General features: G+C 39.3%; 2 protein-coding genes across 6 annotated transcripts in view; both read right to left on the bottom strand.

The window, feature by feature from the left end:
- LOC106109821 overlaps positions 1 to 10,274 on the bottom strand; it is a 53,288-nt gene extending 43,014 nt beyond the window's left edge. For all 5 annotated transcript variants that reach the window (XR_001226039.1, XR_001226032.1, XR_001226037.1 and 2 more), the window contains exon 1: positions 10,149 to 10,274. Coding sequence is in view for 2 of the 5 variants with exons in the window: in XM_013291440.1 (XP_013146894.1) it covers positions 10,149 to 10,228 (80 nt within the window). In the remaining 3 variants the exon portion in view is untranslated. The remainder of the gene's footprint in view (positions 1 to 10,148) is intronic.
- Positions 10,275 to 12,821: 2,547 nt separating this feature from the next.
- LOC106109808 (zinc transporter ZIP11) overlaps positions 12,822 to 20,442 on the bottom strand; it is a 40,305-nt gene continuing 32,684 nt past the window's right edge. Inside the window, exons 6-7 of the mRNA XM_013291424.1 lie at positions 18,701 to 18,859; positions 12,822 to 14,103 (exon numbers count right to left, since the gene is read on the bottom strand). Coding sequence (XP_013146878.1) covers positions 14,025 to 14,103; positions 18,701 to 18,859 — 238 coding nt within the window. The 3' untranslated portion in view covers positions 12,822 to 14,024. The remainder of the gene's footprint in view (positions 14,104 to 18,700; positions 18,860 to 20,442) is intronic.

Here is a 20,442-nt window from a genome sequence, read left to right as displayed (position 1 = left end):
CGCCACGCCAGCGCCTCTAGCCGCCATTGCGCTCCTATTTTCATATTTTTATTATGTAGTTTTCAGTATCTCTCCTTTAATCATTACCATCATTTTAAATGGCAACACATTCTACGAGTATTACTAAACTTGTCTTATTGATAATCATAATTATTGTTTGTGTTGCATGCATTCGGATTTTATTCATCCAATTGTAATCATCCAGACAATGTTTATCACATTTTTACATTTTCATTTTTCATTTGTATCCGACCTTATAATTGACTTTGTTCGCGGTATCCCAGGTACAGAAAAATGCTTTACACCTCACAAAGAACTATAACTTTCACTTCACATAAATAAATAATTGGGTGTTATCGCAAATGTGATCAAATAAAACACCCCCATCAATGTTTTCATAGTATTAAACGTTTCTCTTTATGAAATTCCACAAGTCCTTAGGACAGAGAACAAGCAATCAATATCCAATATGTGTTTTAAAGTTTATTGTTGAGGGATTTTACTAATATTACTCGTAGTAAACCATTCTCTATTCGACACCTTGTAGTACCCTTCAGGTAACGGGTTCAGGGGTATGCAGTCGAGTTTGAACTGAACTGAAATTGAACTTGCCAGTTCAATTTCCATTCAAAAGTTTACTTTTCACTGTCACGCAAGTCTTTACAAGATGTCCCGTTGCGACACGTCAATATCAATAAATGACAAGTGATGCGTTGCAGTGCGTGTGGTGGGGACGCGTGCTGGGTGTGCGGGGCGCGCGGGGGGCGGGCCGCGTGTCGTGCCGAGGTAGCGGGCCGCCGCGCTTCCCCGAACCAGAGGTGTCGCATTGCGAGCTGCGAGCCTCCACGTTTCACTTCTAATATTCTATTAACAAAGAACTTCACGAATCAACACTTTTTTAATTTTTCGTGTTAATCTAAAATATTCATGGCATCATTGAATCCACTGTATCTTCGAGATTCGCTTCGTTTCGATCCTGAACCGGTATGTCTCGCACCCTTGAGAGCAATTTTTGCAATTCGTAATATACAAAATTCGCCCCTTTTCAGCCGCTATCTTTAAAGATTTTCACCACTAACCGTAAAGAATACATTAAGATTTTGTTGGTTTTTCTTTAATCAATCGAGGGCCTTTGATGTGACCTTAACGTTCCTTTATTCATGTTATTCGATTGCGGAACACAATTAAAACGTTGAGTTCACACGGAAGACGCACAGAAGGTACGAGCTGCCAGTGATACCAAAAATGTGAGTCAAGGATACAGTTCGCTATAGTGTGTGAAAACCGCCCGGCCCCTTACACCCGCCAGCACCACATTCTATTATCTATTACATGAATATTTACGCATTGCACATATAAATTTAGAAGACCCTTAAGCAACATTATTTACAATAAATCAAAAGCATTTTTGAAAAAATACGTTGTCTTGTTTTAATACACGACAGTTCGCATTCTAATTTTTATTTTTTATATATTAGATCTATTAGCCGCCTCCATTACTGGAGCCGGTTTTAGAATTACCCCGAGCTAAGCAATAAACGCTAATATCAGATATTGCAGTCACGTCTTAATATAGTCGATAGATAAGAGTGTTAATATGGAGGCAGGGACTTATCGTACATGTTTTAAAACTTCGAATGGCAGAGCATGCGAGCGCCGACCTAACGGGTTCCCGCTCGGAGTTCGACAGCATTCAGTCGATGAGATAATGGACAAAGTGGGCGTAAAATTTCCACACATATCTGGAAATGTTACGAGTCCAAGATATACCTAGCGGAGCCTCGGAGTAGTCGGCCAGAACAGAAGATCGCCGCGGATGTAAAGTTTTAGAGAGGTTCATTCAATTATTGTCGGGACGCGGAGAGTGGGAGTCGGGGGACGTCATCGAAGGGCCGCCGGGGCGCGGGGTGAGGGCCGGGGGCCGCCGGGAGCAGGAATATTCAAAGCGTGAGAACGCCGCGCGACCCGCATGCCGCGACTTCACATATCTCACGCGCAACCTCTGCCGTCGTCCGCCGTCAAAAAGCGACTTTATTCCTTCGTCTTAGAGCTGCAATCGACAATTTCGGCGTTGCGGTTATCGCTCGGAACATTCGAGGACAATACTTTTCTAGTTTAGGTACGGCTGGCATTGGCCCGGATACTATCGATGAGTGCGCACGTCCACTAGCTAGCGGCGAAGCCATCGACATGTATTCATACTGTAGAATATTTCCTGCATTGATCTTTTGTGGATGACGATGGCCAATCTAATCATTCGCCTTATTCCTTGCATCCTCCATTTAATTAGACTGCGATAGGTGAATGTAATTTTAAAACTATATACGTAATCTTCATACACGGTACGACTAGGTGGAAAATCATCAGGCATATTTAATCGCTTATAACGTATGTAGTTCGAGCGATAAACCCCAATCTTTTGATGCCTGATCTACCACAAATAACTCGGACGAATATCATGTGACTACGTGGGTAAGGTCTACGTTAAAAACTGACTGGACGTTAATGGTCCTTTTATTGTAGGCGCGCGGTTCGTCGGAACGCTGTGGGCGTGTCGTAAAACATTTTCTTTCGGGCGGAATAACTATGGTGCCATCTTATTTTTGCACTGTTCTCTGTATTCTCGGAAATATGCGTCTCCCGGTCCGGAGTCCAGAGTGACAGGGGCCGAGTCGTTAGAACGGCCGGACTTTGGTCGCTGCAGTCTCGGCGCACGGCGCACGGCGCTCGCCTCACCTTGAGACCGGGCCGTCGCATCCTAAATATAGACATCCGATTACGTACTAGTGGCGACAGTGCGACATCAGTTGCGGTGCACTCGGTAAAGCTAGACACGCTCGTTTTCGGTAAAATTGGGAAAATTTCGTAGGAGGTCAGGGGTGTGGGGGGCGAGGCGGAGACCGGGCTCAGTTTCGGCGAGGCCCCGGCGGGCGTCGACCTCGTGAAAGGCGCGCGGCGGCGGCGGATCCGCGCGCACCGGCCGCTCGCCTTTTTACGCGCTCTTTCCCGCGCCGCGCCGCCGCCGCCGCGCGCAACCCCGCGGGCCCCCGCCGGTCGCCGCCCGCAGATAGTGCGCCAGCCGCCGCCAACCGGCCCGCCGTCTGCACCGCAAACTTATATTATTATATTTGGATGACGACGCTCAGGATATGTAATAAATCCCTCACGTTGCTAAATGTGTTTGCCAAATACAACTGAAACTGTATTATCTAACCACCGATGACTTTTACATCGATATGAATAGATGCATGTGATAGATACCGTTTAACATTTTGGACCTTGACTGTGAAATTCCACTGACGTGACTTGACACATATTGTTGTCTCTGTTTTTTTTTCAAAGAGAATGAGACACATGGCAATATTAAGATTTTCTACATGTGCTTTGTTAATAGAAACCCAGTCACAATACTAACCTTATTAAGTTGTAGGATAAAAAAGTCTATAACCTATAGTTATTTAATCTCTCTTAAATGAAATCGTGTCGTTAGTTTTCGTAGTAAATCTATCCTACCTGTTTATTATTCTTTAACGATGCCAGTAGTACACGATATAAGATATACCTTTGTTTTCAAGTTTACGGAATGTTAAAGAAAAGGATATTTAAGTGAAATTAGTAAATTATTTTCTCTTTGGAAACGTAAAATAAGTAATTTTAACATAACATTTAGAACGTAATTTGTAATGTTTCAAAAAGCAAATTATCAAGTTCGTTAAAACAAAATATTTTAATTTAGTTATTTGCTTAGTCTAGCAGTTTAATATGAAAGTAAAATAATATTATAAAGCGGGCCGCTAGCGCGTGTCCCCTGGCCGCCGCTCCGCCGCCGCTTCGCCCTAATTAAACAATAATCGAAAAACTACAATGAACGGGCGCGCGGCCCGCGTCCTCGGTGTCCCGCCGCCCCCGCGCCCCGCGCTCCCCGCGTCCTCGGCGTCCCGCCGCCCCCGCGCCCCTCGGCCCCCGTGCCCCGCGCGCTGACGTCACCGCTGCACTCCTCATTATCGCCTCTCGACGTACATCGCTCTCTCACACTGCACATTAATTGTACGCGACATGTGAACCATGCTCACTGTGCACATCATTACCACGCGACGTACCAACACGTTGCACAAAACTGCTTACACATCCAAGTTAACCTAAAGTACATGCATTATATCATTTCATTAAATAATTATTGCTTTACATACGTAAAATCGTCAAGATTGTATACATTCGTATGTGTTTGTACAAATAAAGAAGCAAGTATAATGAAAATTACTGTAATGTACATAATATTAAACATTATAGAGATTTTTGGCAGTACATAATTGCAGCGAGGTAATTAAAACATGGAATATCTTCAAACAAGAAAATGAGTTGGGGAAGTAGGGTGCCCATGAAATGAATGGACATTTCGTATTTTAGCAAGCATTACATTAATCGATCAAAAGGATGGTTTGCACAGAAGGACGAATATACGAACATTTAGTTACGGAATTTATGAAGAAGTGAATTGCCTTAAATTGTCATAAAGATGTTTTATAGGGTTTAGGCTTATCAGTGAACAGTGACAAGCAGTAAATAGAACAATAGTGTATTATTTTAAATCTTTTCATTGCATTTAGACTTTACAAAACTTGACTGCAACATTTGTTGTTTTTTTTTAAATTTACATTTGACTGTTGTGACATCGTTTTATGTGGTCCAAAAAATTATATGCAGTTAAGCTTATTTTAAATAGGAAAAAATATAGAAGAAAGAAATAAAACAGAGATTGTAATTCTTCCTTTACATTTTATATGTTAGTTTAGACGTCGACAGATTTGTTTTTGTTTGGATAATCTCAACATGTACAAAACTTATCTTTTTGTGAGCATGACTGTCATTGTAAGAAAAATAATGTCTGCAAATTGCTAATATTAAACTCAAAAGCTGAGACACCATTTATTTTGTTGATGTTGATACACAACTAGTATTTCTTATTAACTGCAATATTTTTTTAACGTGTCCGGATAATATAAAGTCAGAATATGGTTACTTTAGCGGCGGCAGTAGGCATGGCGTTGCCGGGATGACGCGGCGCCAACGTCACGCCGACCGCGCCACCGCGGAGTGCGGAGGACGTCGACACTACTCAACCACTGCTTACCCGAGTTCGAATCCCAATTCATTTTGTAGTACCTTGAAGTTTTATTTAACGAATAAAATGGTAACAGTGCAATTTTATATAGGTTTGTAGAACGCCTAATATGAGGCGTCATTCACATGTTATTCTATGGACGAAACATTCGGGTTTAATTATATTTTTATTTTTATTTTTTGACATTTTAAAGTATGTTGATAGGTGTACATTTATAATATCTCATAACACAAAATCATGTCAGTTTAAGTTTGAACCAGACAAGAAGTTTTGCTCCTTTTAAATAATGACTGGCCATGCGCAAGGGCAGTATCATGGTATCATAATAAGTACAATGAAAAAATAACCTAAAGTCTAAAGAGTTACGGTGGACTTTTCACAAAACGGATATTTCCGAGTTATCGTAGAACACCTTACATGAACGTTTTAAATTATATTAATTAAGTAGGTGGATTAAACACAAGTAAATATAATTTTCATTGTTACTTAACAATTAATGTTACCAGTAAGATAACATTATCTTATAAATGACACAGCTAAATAGCTTTGTATGGTTTAAAACCAATATATACTTGTTTTACTATGTTTTTCTAAGATTTTTAAAATCAACGCCTCGCCACGATCCTACCTATAGTTAGGTGGTAATGTGGTCGAAGGATGGTACGCGCCAATTCAATAAATACCCTTCTATGTTTACGAGCAGCCAGTGGAATTCAATATTTGCTTAAAATACATATAGTATAATTTTTAATTTAGTATATTTGATGTTTATAATTTATTTCTGATTTAGACTTACTGGTGTTTGGTCGAACAAAGTTTCAAATTCAAAGCTTATATAAAATACGTATAATACAGAACTTAAAAGGCGAACTACAAATAAACTACAATTACATTTGATTATTATAACATACTAGCTTTCATCCACGAGTCCGTTCGCGCGGAAATAAAAAAAAACAAAATCAAGTAGCCTATGTGTTCTTCCAGATTATGCTCTACATTTGTCCCGAATTTTATAGAGTTTCGTTCACTAGTTCAGTCTACAAACTCTTACAATCATCCATACACTCATCCAAACATAATATTAATGATTGATACGTGAAGAGGAAACTTTGTATCCCATAATATTGAAAAGGGTAAATGTGAAATATGGACACAATTATTGTGGCGGTGAAGTGCACAAAACTAATTTAAAAAATGTCAAATTCCGAATAATGGAGGAAATTTTTTCCTTTAAATAGTTCTATATATAGTATACTTTCTTTAATTAGACGCTTTACGATACGATTTCTACCATTTATACGTAGACGCTTAACATATAATTGTCAATTATAATCGCTTGATATTTGGTCTACGTTACACTATTGAGTTACATTAGGACATTACAAAAATCAGCGTCTGTTGTCTTATCGTGTTTGTTTGACGTCAATCGGAGTACAATAAATAGTGGGCGCAGTTGTAGGAAAAGTGTATACTATGTCCGCAGATAAGCTTACTGTCTCTGTTAGGTTCATATCAATTGTACTGATGTTAATCATTTTGTTATCTACATTCTATCGTATTGTGAACACCGACCGTTAACAAATTGTGTATATGTATTTACAGTGGTAGAGTCCGCTTTAACATCTTCGCACTGCAGGGCCGGCTCGCCGGTACAATACCACGACGACGCAGAAGACAGGCGTGAAGTGGGAGCAATCCGCGTTTCGTCTGATAAGTGTGATGCCGGAGGCCCAACTTTGGTCCCTTTTACTTCCCACCCTTTTTCTCATGAGAAACGATGGGAAGGGAAAGTAGATTTGACGGCGAAGGAGACGCATAGGAAGGGAAATCTTTATGTGCGTATCCTCCTTCGCCGATTAAGGGTACACAACGCATTTGCAATTGCGGATGTCTATGGGCAGCAGTCGTTTCACTATTTTGGCGGATTCAGTCGGTCGCTTGCTCGTTTGCCACCTTATATAATTAAAAAAAATTGTAGACTATGCATGGTACATACAGCCAACCAGTCGCTGAAGCCTGTCTTCAGATTCCTTCAGAACGCGAACGAACTGAAAGTGCGCTTTCTCCTTGCCCTAGGATAGACATTTAGTTGACTACGATAATGACGTTTTGTATCACACCTAACAAAGTTAAAGGGTACAAATGTAGAGATTGCAATTACCGTGAATTTCAAACATGGCACTTGTATAGGAACATTTATTTTTTCTCTGTTTATTCAAGGATAACGAAGGGGATGGTTATTCGTAATACAGGTTTGACGGAGACTCGCTGGCGCCTGTTATTTCGTTAGAATTACCGAATTATAAATAAACTAGCTTTCGCCCGCGATTCCGTCCGCGTGGAATTAAAAAAAACTAAGAAGCCTAAGTGTTCTTCAAGACTGTAGTCTACTTCTATCCAAATTCCGTTGAGCCCTTTTGGCTACAAATTCTAACAAATATTAGTAAGTGCACAAAAAATACAGACGAATTGAGTACCTTCTTCTTTTGGAAAGTCAGTCATCATCATCTCCCCTGCCGTATCCTACACTCGTAGGGTCGGCACACCGAGTTCTCGTCCTCCACATAAATCTATCATACGTCATCTCAGTCATCACTCCCTTCTTGATCATGTCACCATTCACGCAATCCATCCATCTCTAATTTGGCAAGTCGGTCAAAAAGACAATTTAATGAAGGTTTTCATTTAATATAATAATAATACTTGATCATGAATGTAAATGAATAAGAGAAACCATGCTTTTAAATACAATGTTGTAGTCGTTTTGGGAGTCCAGAACATTTGATTCGTCGGTCAAACGTAATATAATCGTCGTTATACAAAACATTGACGTATATACGAATATGAATGTATTCAGTAGTGAATGATTTACATTTCAAAACTGTTGTTAATATTAAAAAGTGTGACGGCCGGTATGTTTCGTGGTGCCCTATATGTTTATCTGGATCAGTGAATTGGCTAACTTGATTGTCAATGACGTGTTCTACTTTCTTTTTAAAAAAATTTATAGATCGACTAGCTGTTCCCGTGCGGCTTCATCCGCACGAAAATATAAAAACATTATTTCATTGTTCACATTTTGTCAAATTATCAAGTGCAAATGTCAAAATGGCATGAAATGGTGATCTTTCTTCCTTGACGTTGGCAGCTTGTAGTTTATGGTCCCTTTCCCACATGACGCTGTTTTTCCAATTTATTTATCCCCTAAGTCTAATAGCGTGAAAATATAAAGCCTAAAGCGTGTCGGATATGTATGATTTTTTTATTAAATTTTATTGTTTAAAAAGTTCAGTCAAAATTAACGTTGCCATAATAACCTCGTTTCCTTAATGTTGGTAGCTTGTAGTTTATAATCCTATTCCCACATAAAGGTTTTTTTTTCAATTTACTTACCCACTAAGTATCATGGCGTAAAAATATATAGCCTAAAGCGTGACGAAAGTGTAGGGCTTTTTATTAAAAAAATAATTATTAAAATATGCTGTAATTGCTGATATCTTAGGCAACAAAGAAGTGTGTGTTTACGCTTTATTATAATAGTATAGAAGTATAGATAGATAATTATATTAGTCCTTACGCGGCACTCATCTGTGGTAAATAAACAATGCCCATTTATGGCATAGTTATTGTGTAATAGATAAGAGAAATGGTGTTTAGACATTCAAAATGATTAGTAGATTACACAGGTGTTCATATTGTTATGTTATCATACGCAGATTTAAAATATTTTGCAAATTATAACCTGTGTACATAGTGGTCTCAAGCTTTTGGCGGGCAGTGTAAATGTCTTATGTAACAGGACACGAGTCTTCCGTATGTATCTGAGCGTCAGATTTGTAATTCGTGGAAGAGGCGCCGCGGCTCCGCGATCGATTATGTATGAGAGACCAAGTCACACGTCAATTGTTTTATTCGTTTATTTTAATTTAATGTATTCTCGATGTAGAAGGCGCCGAGGATATTTCTGCCACAAAATGTCCTTGTACTAGATACATTTCGTAACACTGAAACTATGTTAAAAACGATAATGTATTTGTTCGTTATGCTTTTCTCCTTTTTGTCCAAATAACACGGAAGAAATGGTAATTTTTGTCACAAACTGTAAGCATTAAAATGGAGCAAAACATAAATACGGGAAATAAAAGATAGTTATAATATTAACATGGTTGCCTATTGTTTGCCAAAACAGTTATATTTTTAAAATTAACTAGTTTTAAAACATTAACGACAAGTCACTTGACAGAATTAAAAAAAATATAGCTAGTTCATGTGACAGCGATGAAAACTATTTCCTTCGTGTCTTCTATTCATAACTTTGGGAAATGAGGAAAATGAAAACTGTGCCAAGTCGAGACGAACAAATTAACGATAGATAGGTATTTAACGAAACGATATTCATAGTATCAATAGCTAAATGTGTGGACATGTCATTAACCTTACATTTATTGCCCGACTGATCGGAGGGTAATGCTAAAACTCTATATACCTGTTTCATTTTTTCGCAAAATTTATTAATAATAAAACACATCGGTGTTGAAAACTCCCGGAACTTTACTAAAATCAGAATGTATTAATAATTCATATGAAGAAAGAAAAATGTTGAAGTCATGTTTATTCCGACGATTGTGTAATAATTGTTATTAAATAATAATTAAAGATGTGAGTGTCGGTGTAGGGTGTAGGGCGAGACGCGAGTGCGGCGTGACGTGACGTGACGGCAGGTGTGCGTGAGCGAGCAGCGCCCGTCTGCGGCCGCCGCGCCGGCTTTCCGCGAACCATACACTAAATTGCACGCCGCAACTGCACCCTAACACACGACAAAATGATACCTTACTTCGAAGCAATAGAGCTCAAACTTGCGTGTCGTTACATATATGCGAATACCTCCCGGATTACGGTGTCCGTGATTTGTGAAAAAGTGAATCCTGTGTCGCGGCAATAGTACGACACCGGTGACGACAACGCCTTGGTGTAAACACACGAGCGCGGGGTCCAAAAGAAAATGCGCAAGACATGCATAACTTACCGAAGTTGGCGGAGTCCGAGACGAGCGTGCGATGTAAACAGGCGCACGTGCGGCGGCAGCAACAGCGGCGGCGGTTGCATCGGCGTCGGTGCAGCGCGGGCGCAGCTGCAGCGTGCGCGGGGCGCGGGCGCGCGCGGACGACTGGAGCGGTACGCGGGGCACCCCTCCCGCCAACCCCCGACCCCCGCCCGCGCACCCCCGCGCGCTCCCCGCCGCCCCGCACATTGTCAACAAACACCGAATGAATGGAAATGAGGCCGCGCTGCAGCATGCACTGGCGTTGTGTCGCGTCGCCCTCATCACACCGTCGCCGCCGCCGCCGCCGTATCGCACCCACATCATTGTCTACGTCACACTGATACTGCATTTATTATAATTTATATCGACACTTTCACTCGTGCGCAGCGGCTGCGGCAACGACAGATCATTGGGGGAATGTGGCACTAACGTGTAGGTACTGATGACGTAAAACCTTAAGTGGACATTTTATTGTTTACCGATTTATAACGAACATACAAGCTTCAACTTTTATCGCGACACATTATTACAATTGTTGCTATATTTTGATTAAAACACTAGATAGAATCACTTGTTTCAAAACAATTTTTTTAAATCAATAAAACTTTGAATTTTATAGTCAAAATACTACGACACAAGGATTGCACTAGAAAAAGTACAGGACAGGGAGCGCGGCGCTTAGCGACCGTTGACCCCGTCGTCGGGCGGCGGGCGGGGCGCGGGCACCGAGCACCCGAATTCTTGTGCGTGCGCTCGCACGCCGATAAAACACCCTCGGTGGCATCCGAGCCCTGCTTTCGCGCCAACACACCTTTGTTCTAGAACTTACACTACTAAGAAGTCAACCTCGGTAAGTTATTCATATTAAAAAAAACACAACGGCTGGTCTGCTGTAAAACTTCTGTCCATTGGTTTTTAGTATTTGTTTCTCGTTTACTACTAGGTCAATCGACCATCTCTAATAAAATTCGCATGTCATCAGACGAAATATCAAAGCACTGTCATGATCAGAAAACGAAAATGGTTACTTCCGTTAATTGAACCAGTGATTTTCATTACTTTTATAACAAAGTAGACGTATGACTACAACACGAACGTTTAGCAGAAATCTCAAGTTTCATTATAGTATAAATATTTACGTATAGTTATATTGTAACATGAACGTATTGGGAATAACGTACAACTTACAAATCCTGCGCACGTAGTATTCGTGCTATAATCGCTGTACATTGATAATGTATCCGGCGACTGCAAACTGCCTGGAATGTCTGATTCATGGGATTTTCCTCATATACCTTTCTGTTTACTGGATGACAATGTTATAATGCATTTTTTTTAGTAAAAAAGAACTATTTATAGATTGCATGGATACAAATCTCAAACGCATTTAATTTGGTTACATGTTTATTACTAGCGATCCGACCTAGCTTCGCCTGGATAGCAAAGAATATATCATACCTTTTCTCTAATATCCCTACCCTTCCCGGTTATGTAAAAGTAGGCTATGTTACTCAGTGATAATGCAGCTAATGGATAATTAAAAAAATCGCTTTACTAGCCTCGGAGTTATTCAATGCAAATAATTAAGCCTTTCTTTATAACAAGCAGAGAAAAACACTTTTTAAACATATTTGAAGTGTTGGCGGCGCAATGAATTCCACTCCTTTAAAGGATGGGAAGAGGTAAAATGGTTTATTTTAATTAAATCTGAGCTTTGCCAAGACAACTTATGTGCTATTTATTTGCTTGTTGCTAATTCTTATTGATAAAGGTTGTCACTCACTAGACGGATTCAATGCTAATTTACCACCTAAAACGTTATGACGAGATTTCTTTGTACCGCACTTCAATGAGGTTCATTAAGAGTGATAGTTTGTCGTTACTTATTTCACTGCAGGTAGTAAACCCGAAGTCATTGTGATCTTTGTATCCAAAATTAATTCCTTTGTCAGACTAATATTTTTTCGTCGAAGTCTCTGTGCGCGGTGTACCATATGTTTTTTTATTATACCAAACATCTGGCGGCCTGATTCCGCGAACTACTGAGCAGGTGTAATTTTTATTACGACTAACTGAATGAGCGGTTTGCTCATAGATTTAGCTGTCGCAAATTGTACACATGCAAAGATTTCAGATCCAAGATGGCGCTGACATCCATACCTCTATACTAATATTATAAAGATTTTTTTTGTGACTGAATAGCCACTGTTTGCTTTGAAGAGGCATTTACAGATTCAACGGGCTTGATGTGGCCGAGTGCTGATGACGCTTAGCCTAACCCTCATTTATGAGTAACTAAGTTTGAGGGCTCCCTTAGGAGCCTCGGCACGATTTTTTAATTTCCCGCGGACCAGGTCGCGAGCAACAGCTATTTTCAAATATATTTAAGTAACGAAACGAAGATATTTCTATGGAGATATATGAACAGGTCTATTTGTGATGGAAGCTAGAATCAGCTTTGCAGCTAGTAGACTTGCATTCATTTAACTGCTACTCTTAGAGGTAAGTGGTCACACAGGGAGTCCCCTCAGTGTACATTTAGTACAAGCACTGCGACTTTTGAAATTAACTAATATTAAGTAGAATAAGATTAATTCCTCTTTCTCCATAGAAATTGATTCGCACAAAGGAAGGATAGAAATAAGTATTGCCATATTGGTATCATAACGTTATATTTCAATAGAAAAATATTACATAGAAATAATATAATTTTTCTTAAGTAGTAAATAATCCGTCAATTACATACAATGCCAATTTAAAAAACTTAATAACCATTTTAATAATTCAAACTAAATTATTGTCTATAGGAATAAATTACTTTGTTATAATAATTACAGTTAATTTGACATTATAATAATTAACTTAAAAACATTAAATGGAAATTGACAAGTATTGCAATATCTATACTAATATAATAAAGCGTAAACACGCACTATTTCTTGGCGTAGGATGTCATCACAGCATATTTTTAAATAATTCTTCTTTTAATAAAAAGACCCTTCATGCACGACACGCTTTAGTCTATATATTTTCACGCTATTAAACGTAGGAAGTAAATAAATTGGAAAAAACTTCATGTGATAAAGTGACCATAAATTTGAAACTACCAACATCAAGGTAGAAAGGTTGCCATAATATACATATAATGTTTATTGTTATCCAATGTCAAAGGCCTTTGTTGTCATAAATGAAGTTTTTATAATTTCATGCGGATGAACCCGCACGGGAACAGCTAGTCACTAATGTAATTACTTCATTGTCATTACATACTACAAGAATTGAAACATGGTCAAATAAAATTAATAAATAAACAATAAAACTTACGTATACCTTAATGGTAAGAACGAATCTTGTACTCTTAACAATTTGGAATACTCAGAATTGAACTATGGATTAACATTTGAACAATGGGACCGAGAGATCAACACAATTTGCTTTTGTTCGACAAACACTACACAGCCCTAGACAAAGTAACATTCGATTAGAAATATCGTTAATAGAATCATCAAAACATCTAAAAAGAAAAGAAGAAATTATTGCCAGTTTTATGCATTTTTAATCGAATGTTATTTTATATAGTAGATAGTTTTGTTTCCGCTTCTATTACAGAATTTTAACGAACAATTTCTAAGACACATCAGTCAATCGATCTCATTGCAGCTCGCTTTGTGCGACTTGTTAGAGGTATTCGTGTAGCTATATCACACAATCATGTCCAGCAATCTTAACATCCTAACTAGCATTTACATATTTACAATTTGTTTGGTTATTTAATATGGGAAATGATACTTTGGTAGAGTAAACGTAGGGTTGTCCGTTGCGCTGGTGGTCGTAGGTAGTGCTGGGTCAGGAGCGGACTTAGCCGAGACCCACGTCGAGACACATCATCACCACGAAGCCGATAATGCAGCCCCACGTCGCTAACTTGCCGTTACCACTGCACACAAAAGGTTAATAACTAAACTAACTTAATATTAGTAAAAGATTTTAGTAAAAAATTCAAATCCGATCATATATATAATAAAATTGGAGTGTCTGTAATATAAAAAGAAAAATTCCAGATTTAGAGGAGATAATGTATTTGCGTTACTGATAACGAAAATCGCAGTTAAAATTATTTTTTCTGTCTGTCTGACCGCAAGCCGCGTTTGTTACGGGTAATCTCCGGAATGGCTGAGCCGATTTCAACTTTCACTGGAGGGTAGCTGACATAGACGGGCATGTTATTGGTTACTTATTTTAATTCTGCGCTGTTAAAATTTCGAGCGGACCTCTATCACTGGAACGGGTGGACCGATTTGGACGGGACTTTTACTGAAAGGTAGAAGGTGGATGCACACAGGAATGAGATAGATGACTTTTTTAATCCTCGCTAACGAAGTTTGCGGGTGACAGCTCGTGAAAACTAATTAATTATTTCTAGGATGCAACTAAGGTGTAAACAGACTATTTAGTTATAATAATCCTTTAGTTCTTTTATCCTTTATTCTTAGTCCTCAGTTCAAGGATTAATTAAACATTTATTTATTTAAATTGCAGCGGCGGGTAATTTGAATAAAGGATGTAGCGGCGGACTTTCGCAGTCGAAATATAAAGAAAACATAGATCCGTTATAAGATGTCTGTCGTCATACGATACGGGCCATTGAGGAGTAACGAGCGTACGTCGCATGAATACGAAGGAGCGAGTGGATCAGTACACCGTGCCGGTCGGGGCGCGCGCCTCACGCACTACTATACAGAGACAATAGTCATCGGCCGCCCACCGGAATCCGCTAACTGGAATTATAAACCATTACAATAAAACGGTTCCCCGTAGCCGCTTGCATGTCGTGTATGTAGGATTTTATTGGAAAACTAAACGGCTATTTATGCGCGCCTCCGCGATTTATAGCATATTTGGACTCGTTAATATTGTGCACGCGAATGATATGTGAATCGTTAGGTGCGATTGTATTCTTTTCTAAACGCTCGATTGCTCTTAGACACGATTACTTTACATCGCGTATAATCAATTCTCCATACATATCAAGTCAGATGATTATTATAACACCTTCGAATGTTGGAAACCTATTTGGATTTGATTGCAAATCAAATATCTGGTAAGTAAGCAAGTTTAATTATACCATTAAGTGTAAAATTATTTTTATGAAAACTTTTTTTATTACAGCAAGGGGCAAACGAGCAGCTGATTGTCTTATGATCCGACGCCCATGGGCATCCGCAACGACAAGAGAACTGTATTTACGGCGTTGGCCTTTAAGGGAGGAGTCCGCTCTTTTCTTGGAGGCTCCTAAGTTATAACTGTTTGAAAATACCACTAAGGACAGAGTATTCTACAACGCGGCTGTGCGAAATAGTTACGCGAAAACCTCGTCCTTGTGGAATGCCGATTTAGGATGTAACGATGAAATTTGGCCTTATATCGACTAGTGCGATGACGGAAGTTAAAAACGAATGAAACGTTTAATTAGATATAATTTATTTGTTACAAACATCACATTAATAAAGCGTAAACAAGTTCAAGTTTCGCTTAAATCACGCACGATTACAACATCCGCTTTAAAGAACAATGGTCGGGAACTGAGCAAGTCTTATGATCTAACGTCGACTTATTACATTTGCTTACAGTCGATTTTCTATCAATCATAAACATTCCCGAGGCGAAGGAAACTAGAGCTTTTAGACATAAATTGTATAGCAGACAATACATGCCGAAATCAAGTATATTTCCAATGTATCTGACTTGAAATGAAATTGCCTTCTTAACACGGGAACGAATGCCTTTACGCGCAATAATTCTTCTTACTTATGTATACATTCGCGTACATATTATATGTACATGAAAAGTCGGAAATTCCGAAGGATGTTTATGGTATTTAAATTGCACAGAGTGTGACACGGTGACGCAAAAACGTTAGGACCTCATTGGAATATAAATTAAAGTTGGCCAACGATTTTTACGACACCCAGATGATTGTAAATGTTTGTTACAACTATGCACTTTATCCTTGAATACTGTTACAATGTATCAATTCCCAGAACCTAATGTGAGTTAACAGTGGTCAGTGTGTGCACTAATTGTGCTTATTAGCATGCTATTAATTCGCGACCGTTACATGGAATAACAGTATATCGGTCGGCGGCGGTGCGGCAGGGGGAGAGGGCGAGCGGGGAGAGTGGCGGAGGCTGAGCGGTGAGCAGTGTAAATATTCGCGAGCGGGATCGGAGGCGCGATCGGGATATCTGGCGGTAGGTCAGGGAGAGCCGGGCGGCGCGCGCCGGATTCCCAGACGGTGACGTTGGCGGTTAGACAAACTAGCGCGGCGTCATCGGCCTTATCCCGGCAACCGACATGTTATTTCACATATTTATTATTATTGAAGGTGGCGAGACGGTGACAAAATCACGCGCGGCGCGCCGGAGCCGGTCTGCGGGCAGTCCGCCACCCGCCCGCCCTGCAAATAGCACGCGGCAAGGGCGGCGAGGAGCCGAGCGACGGCCGGCGACGGGCGCACGTGCACTGCGCCCACGAGGTGCAATATACTTGATGTAAATATCAATATACGATTACGAAACAATTATATTTTCGTAGTCTTCTCTGAGAATTTTAACTTTGTATTCGAAATAATATAACTGAATTTATAGTTGGAATAACATATTAACACAATTCTGCATTATTTTGAAAATATTGTGTTTAGACTAATAGAAACAATAACATACCTAAACAAAAAAAATCTGTATGTAAAGCTAATGACCAATTTAATTAAAAATTTCTCAGTAATAGATTAAAATAGCAGGTTTCACTAGTATGATGAGTATTTTCATTAGATCCTAGAAATTATTTGGATGAGATTACGAAATGAATCTACAATTAATTGTGTATTAGGCAACAACAGAGCTGTGCGGTCGTGCCGGTCTTTATATAGTAGTGGTGGCGACGAGGCGGCCGGCGAGGGTGCCGGCTGCCGGCTGCCGGCGCGTCCGGGGTGTCAGACGGCGTCGGTATTTCGGGCCGGGTATTTACAGCGCGACGGCGGCGGCGCAGCGCCTACTTGCACGTGCCGCTTGCACATTGCGAAACACTATTGTTTTTTAAGCATATTGGACTCATCCGCATTCATATACGATGAGACTTTACAGACAAGATCGCAGCGTCTCGACTAGACTACTACATAATACTTATGCATCTTTTTTAATGCATCATTTAATCAAACCTCTAAAGCATAGAAAACTTTACTTTTAGAACAGAAAATTAAGCTATTAAGATACTCATCAAATAATGTAAGTTAGTGGTACACTTAACATTTGGTAACAAGGTTTTAAAAACAACAATTAACTTTATCAATTAACTTAACACATTTTACTTAAATTTCACGCGGACAGTTTACATTTAAAAATGTAATAAATTTGTAAACACATCTAGAGCTCGAAACAAACAAGTGGTTTGTCAATTACGAATGTTTTATTTTTATATCCCATGCTGTTATGCAAACATTTTGAACAATTCGTGAAAATATCCTCGAGGTAACCGGTTCCTTACATCAAGAAGGGACTCGTTACACCACAATACCCTCGAATCGGTGGTAGGAAACTGTTGCTAAGGGGAAACACATATACAAAACTGTCTCGTGTACTTCTGTAACTATAACGGTCTTCTTAATAAACTTTGTAACATTAACAAGGTTCATTTTATATGGAAAGGACCGAATGAATCGGAACAATCAAACCACATCGGTACCCTTGTCAATCTAATAATGACAAGAGCACATGTGCTCTTTCAACTTGTCTATAACGTTAAAGATTTGCACTCCGACAATGTTTGCAAATGAAGGAAGTTTCGATATGAATCTACTAAACAAGTCGTTATTATTCGAAGGTGAGTTTGAATGTATTCAAAGAGCAGGGCGAGGGTTGGTCGGCGAGGGTCAGGGGACAATTGTTATTTCGTGTACACATGACAATCTTCGGACAATCTCAAGGTAACGTAACATCTCCGTGTCACACAAATGTGCGACTTGGAACCGAACGTCTGGTTTATTTTCGGATCACGTCTAGACTTTTTAGTGTTTCTATTTCTAAAACATATTTAGGTTAGTCAGATTAATTCTTGAGATTAGAGCGACAAAAGTAAATGTCTTGCACTTGTATATAATAAGTTTAAGAAGTACTTTAACTTGTACTATGTTTTAACAATTACATGGCTTTTATTCTAGCTTCTAATTACACGTATTGTCTATAGATTTTGTTTATTATTGCACTATTTGTACCTACAAATACTTAGCTAAGAACATAAAAAACGTAAGACTTATATAATTAATAGTTTCAGGCAATGCGAGATTGGATTGGTTAGCTACCATTACCTATCTCGAAAACAAAATTGAAGGTCGTCAACAGCTAAACGTAGGACTCCCCTTGATTGCAATGATGGCCGCATTCAGCAATAACAGGGGCTTAGCATCTATGGTCAAAGCGAATTCTCGAAGCCAATCAGCGACACTGAACATCAATAAGATAAGAATTAAATTGACTTACGATGCGTTTGCCTCTGGAATAATATCGTCAGCCACTACGTATATCATAGCACCAGCTGCAAAGGCGAGCGCGTATGGCAGCACTGGCCGCGCCGCAGACACGGCTACCGCGCCCAGCACGCCGAATACGGGCTCAACCATTCCGGACAGCTGCCCGTACCTGCGGAAATAGAATTTATTAGAATTCTAAGCTGTTATAAGATCTTTTTTGAAAATGTACTGATACTGCTAAAGTAAGCGCCTGGAAATAGTACATTTCTTACGTTAGCAATCTTTTCAACTATGGATTGAACAAATAACAAAGCCGCATAATTGGAACAATTACTTTAGTTAGAGAATAATGTAGCTAGACAAATCATTTATGGATATCATCTCACTTCATTCATTTTCCCATCTTTTCCTTCATTACATTGTAGATAGTCTATGTTAAAACTAGCGATTTGTATAAACAATAAAATTCAATATTTGTAACATTTACCGAGAATCATCCAATAAATAAAACTTATATGAGCAATCGACTAAAAAAGGAAGTAATGCAATGGTTTGGAAGTAGCAACGATTTGTATGTCCAGATGTTGACCCAATTCTGTGTATCCGGGGGATAAACATTGCGCTGGCAGTGACCCGGTTTCGGCAGGAACTCTCCTTGCCTACAACTAGCTCAGTTATTTCACGTCCAATGCTATTATCTTTATTGCAACACTTTAAAATAACTTTCTGTTTGTTTAATAAAAAAGATTAACGATTTCCGTAATGTATTATTTATTGTTTTTCCATAGTGTGAGCTTTTGGTAGATTGGTAAAGTACTTTCTATTGTATTAAGGTTTAAAACAGTCCCTTCATTTACATTACTCTCGAGTTTGGTTTTAAATACATTTTGTAGCATTTATCACTTAATTTAGAAATACAAAACACGACAACGTGCTTCGAATCCTTCGATTAGATAATTCTAAACATTTTGGTCAATGTTTATGTAACTTTTTCAAGTTACAAAATATTGCTAGTTAACTGATATCTGAAAGGTGTAGTAATAATTTATGATGAAAACGTTCAGACTTCAGCATTTATACTCGACTGTCGGAAATTCGATCGACATAAATTGAATAAATCTAAGAGGAATTGGAGAGACACAAACTAAAGCAATTTATAAGAGATCATTCATTTTGTAAAGATTATAATGTATTTAGTAAGTTGTTAATTTTCACGAGTCCGTAGTGCTGTGCGAGGAGGTGAGGGGAGGTGCGGGCAGTGCGGGGCGCGCTGGCGAAAGAGGCCGCCAACGAATTGTTTTGGTGAAAGTGCGCGCCGGTGCCGCGACCACATTCCGACGAACTGGTCGAGGAGTCGCCTCTGTGGGAAACCGCCGCTACCGCCATCGCCAGCCCGTGCCTCGCTGCAGAGGGACCACCATGACTCTACCATACCTATTCAAATGCGCTCGATGGAATGTTGGTAGCTAGAGGCCTTTGTGTGCAACCCAAGTATACCAATTTAGTCGTTTACTTTCCTATGCATATTTATGCCGCGACTAAAGAAACTCATAATGAATTAAGATGCTTTCCATGAGATCAAAAACATTTTATGCAACTATTAAAGGAAAAGTATCGCATGAAGTTACAGACAGATTACTTGATGTTGATAGGTCGAAGTTTGATTGGTAGTGACAATCCAGGGGATTAGGGTATCTAGGGAGCGTATGACTCGTAAACGAGTTTGGTGTTGGTAGTGAGTGTCGGAGGCCG

The sequence above is a fragment of the Papilio polytes genome, unplaced genomic scaffold, assembly GCF_000836215.1.
Source record: "Papilio polytes unplaced genomic scaffold, Ppol_1.0 DF821067.1, whole genome shotgun sequence".
Classification (NCBI taxonomy): domain Eukaryota; kingdom Metazoa; phylum Arthropoda; class Insecta; order Lepidoptera; family Papilionidae; genus Papilio; species Papilio polytes.
The sequence above is the reverse complement of the archived record's forward strand: the minus strand, read 5'-3'. Positions and strand labels throughout refer to the sequence as shown.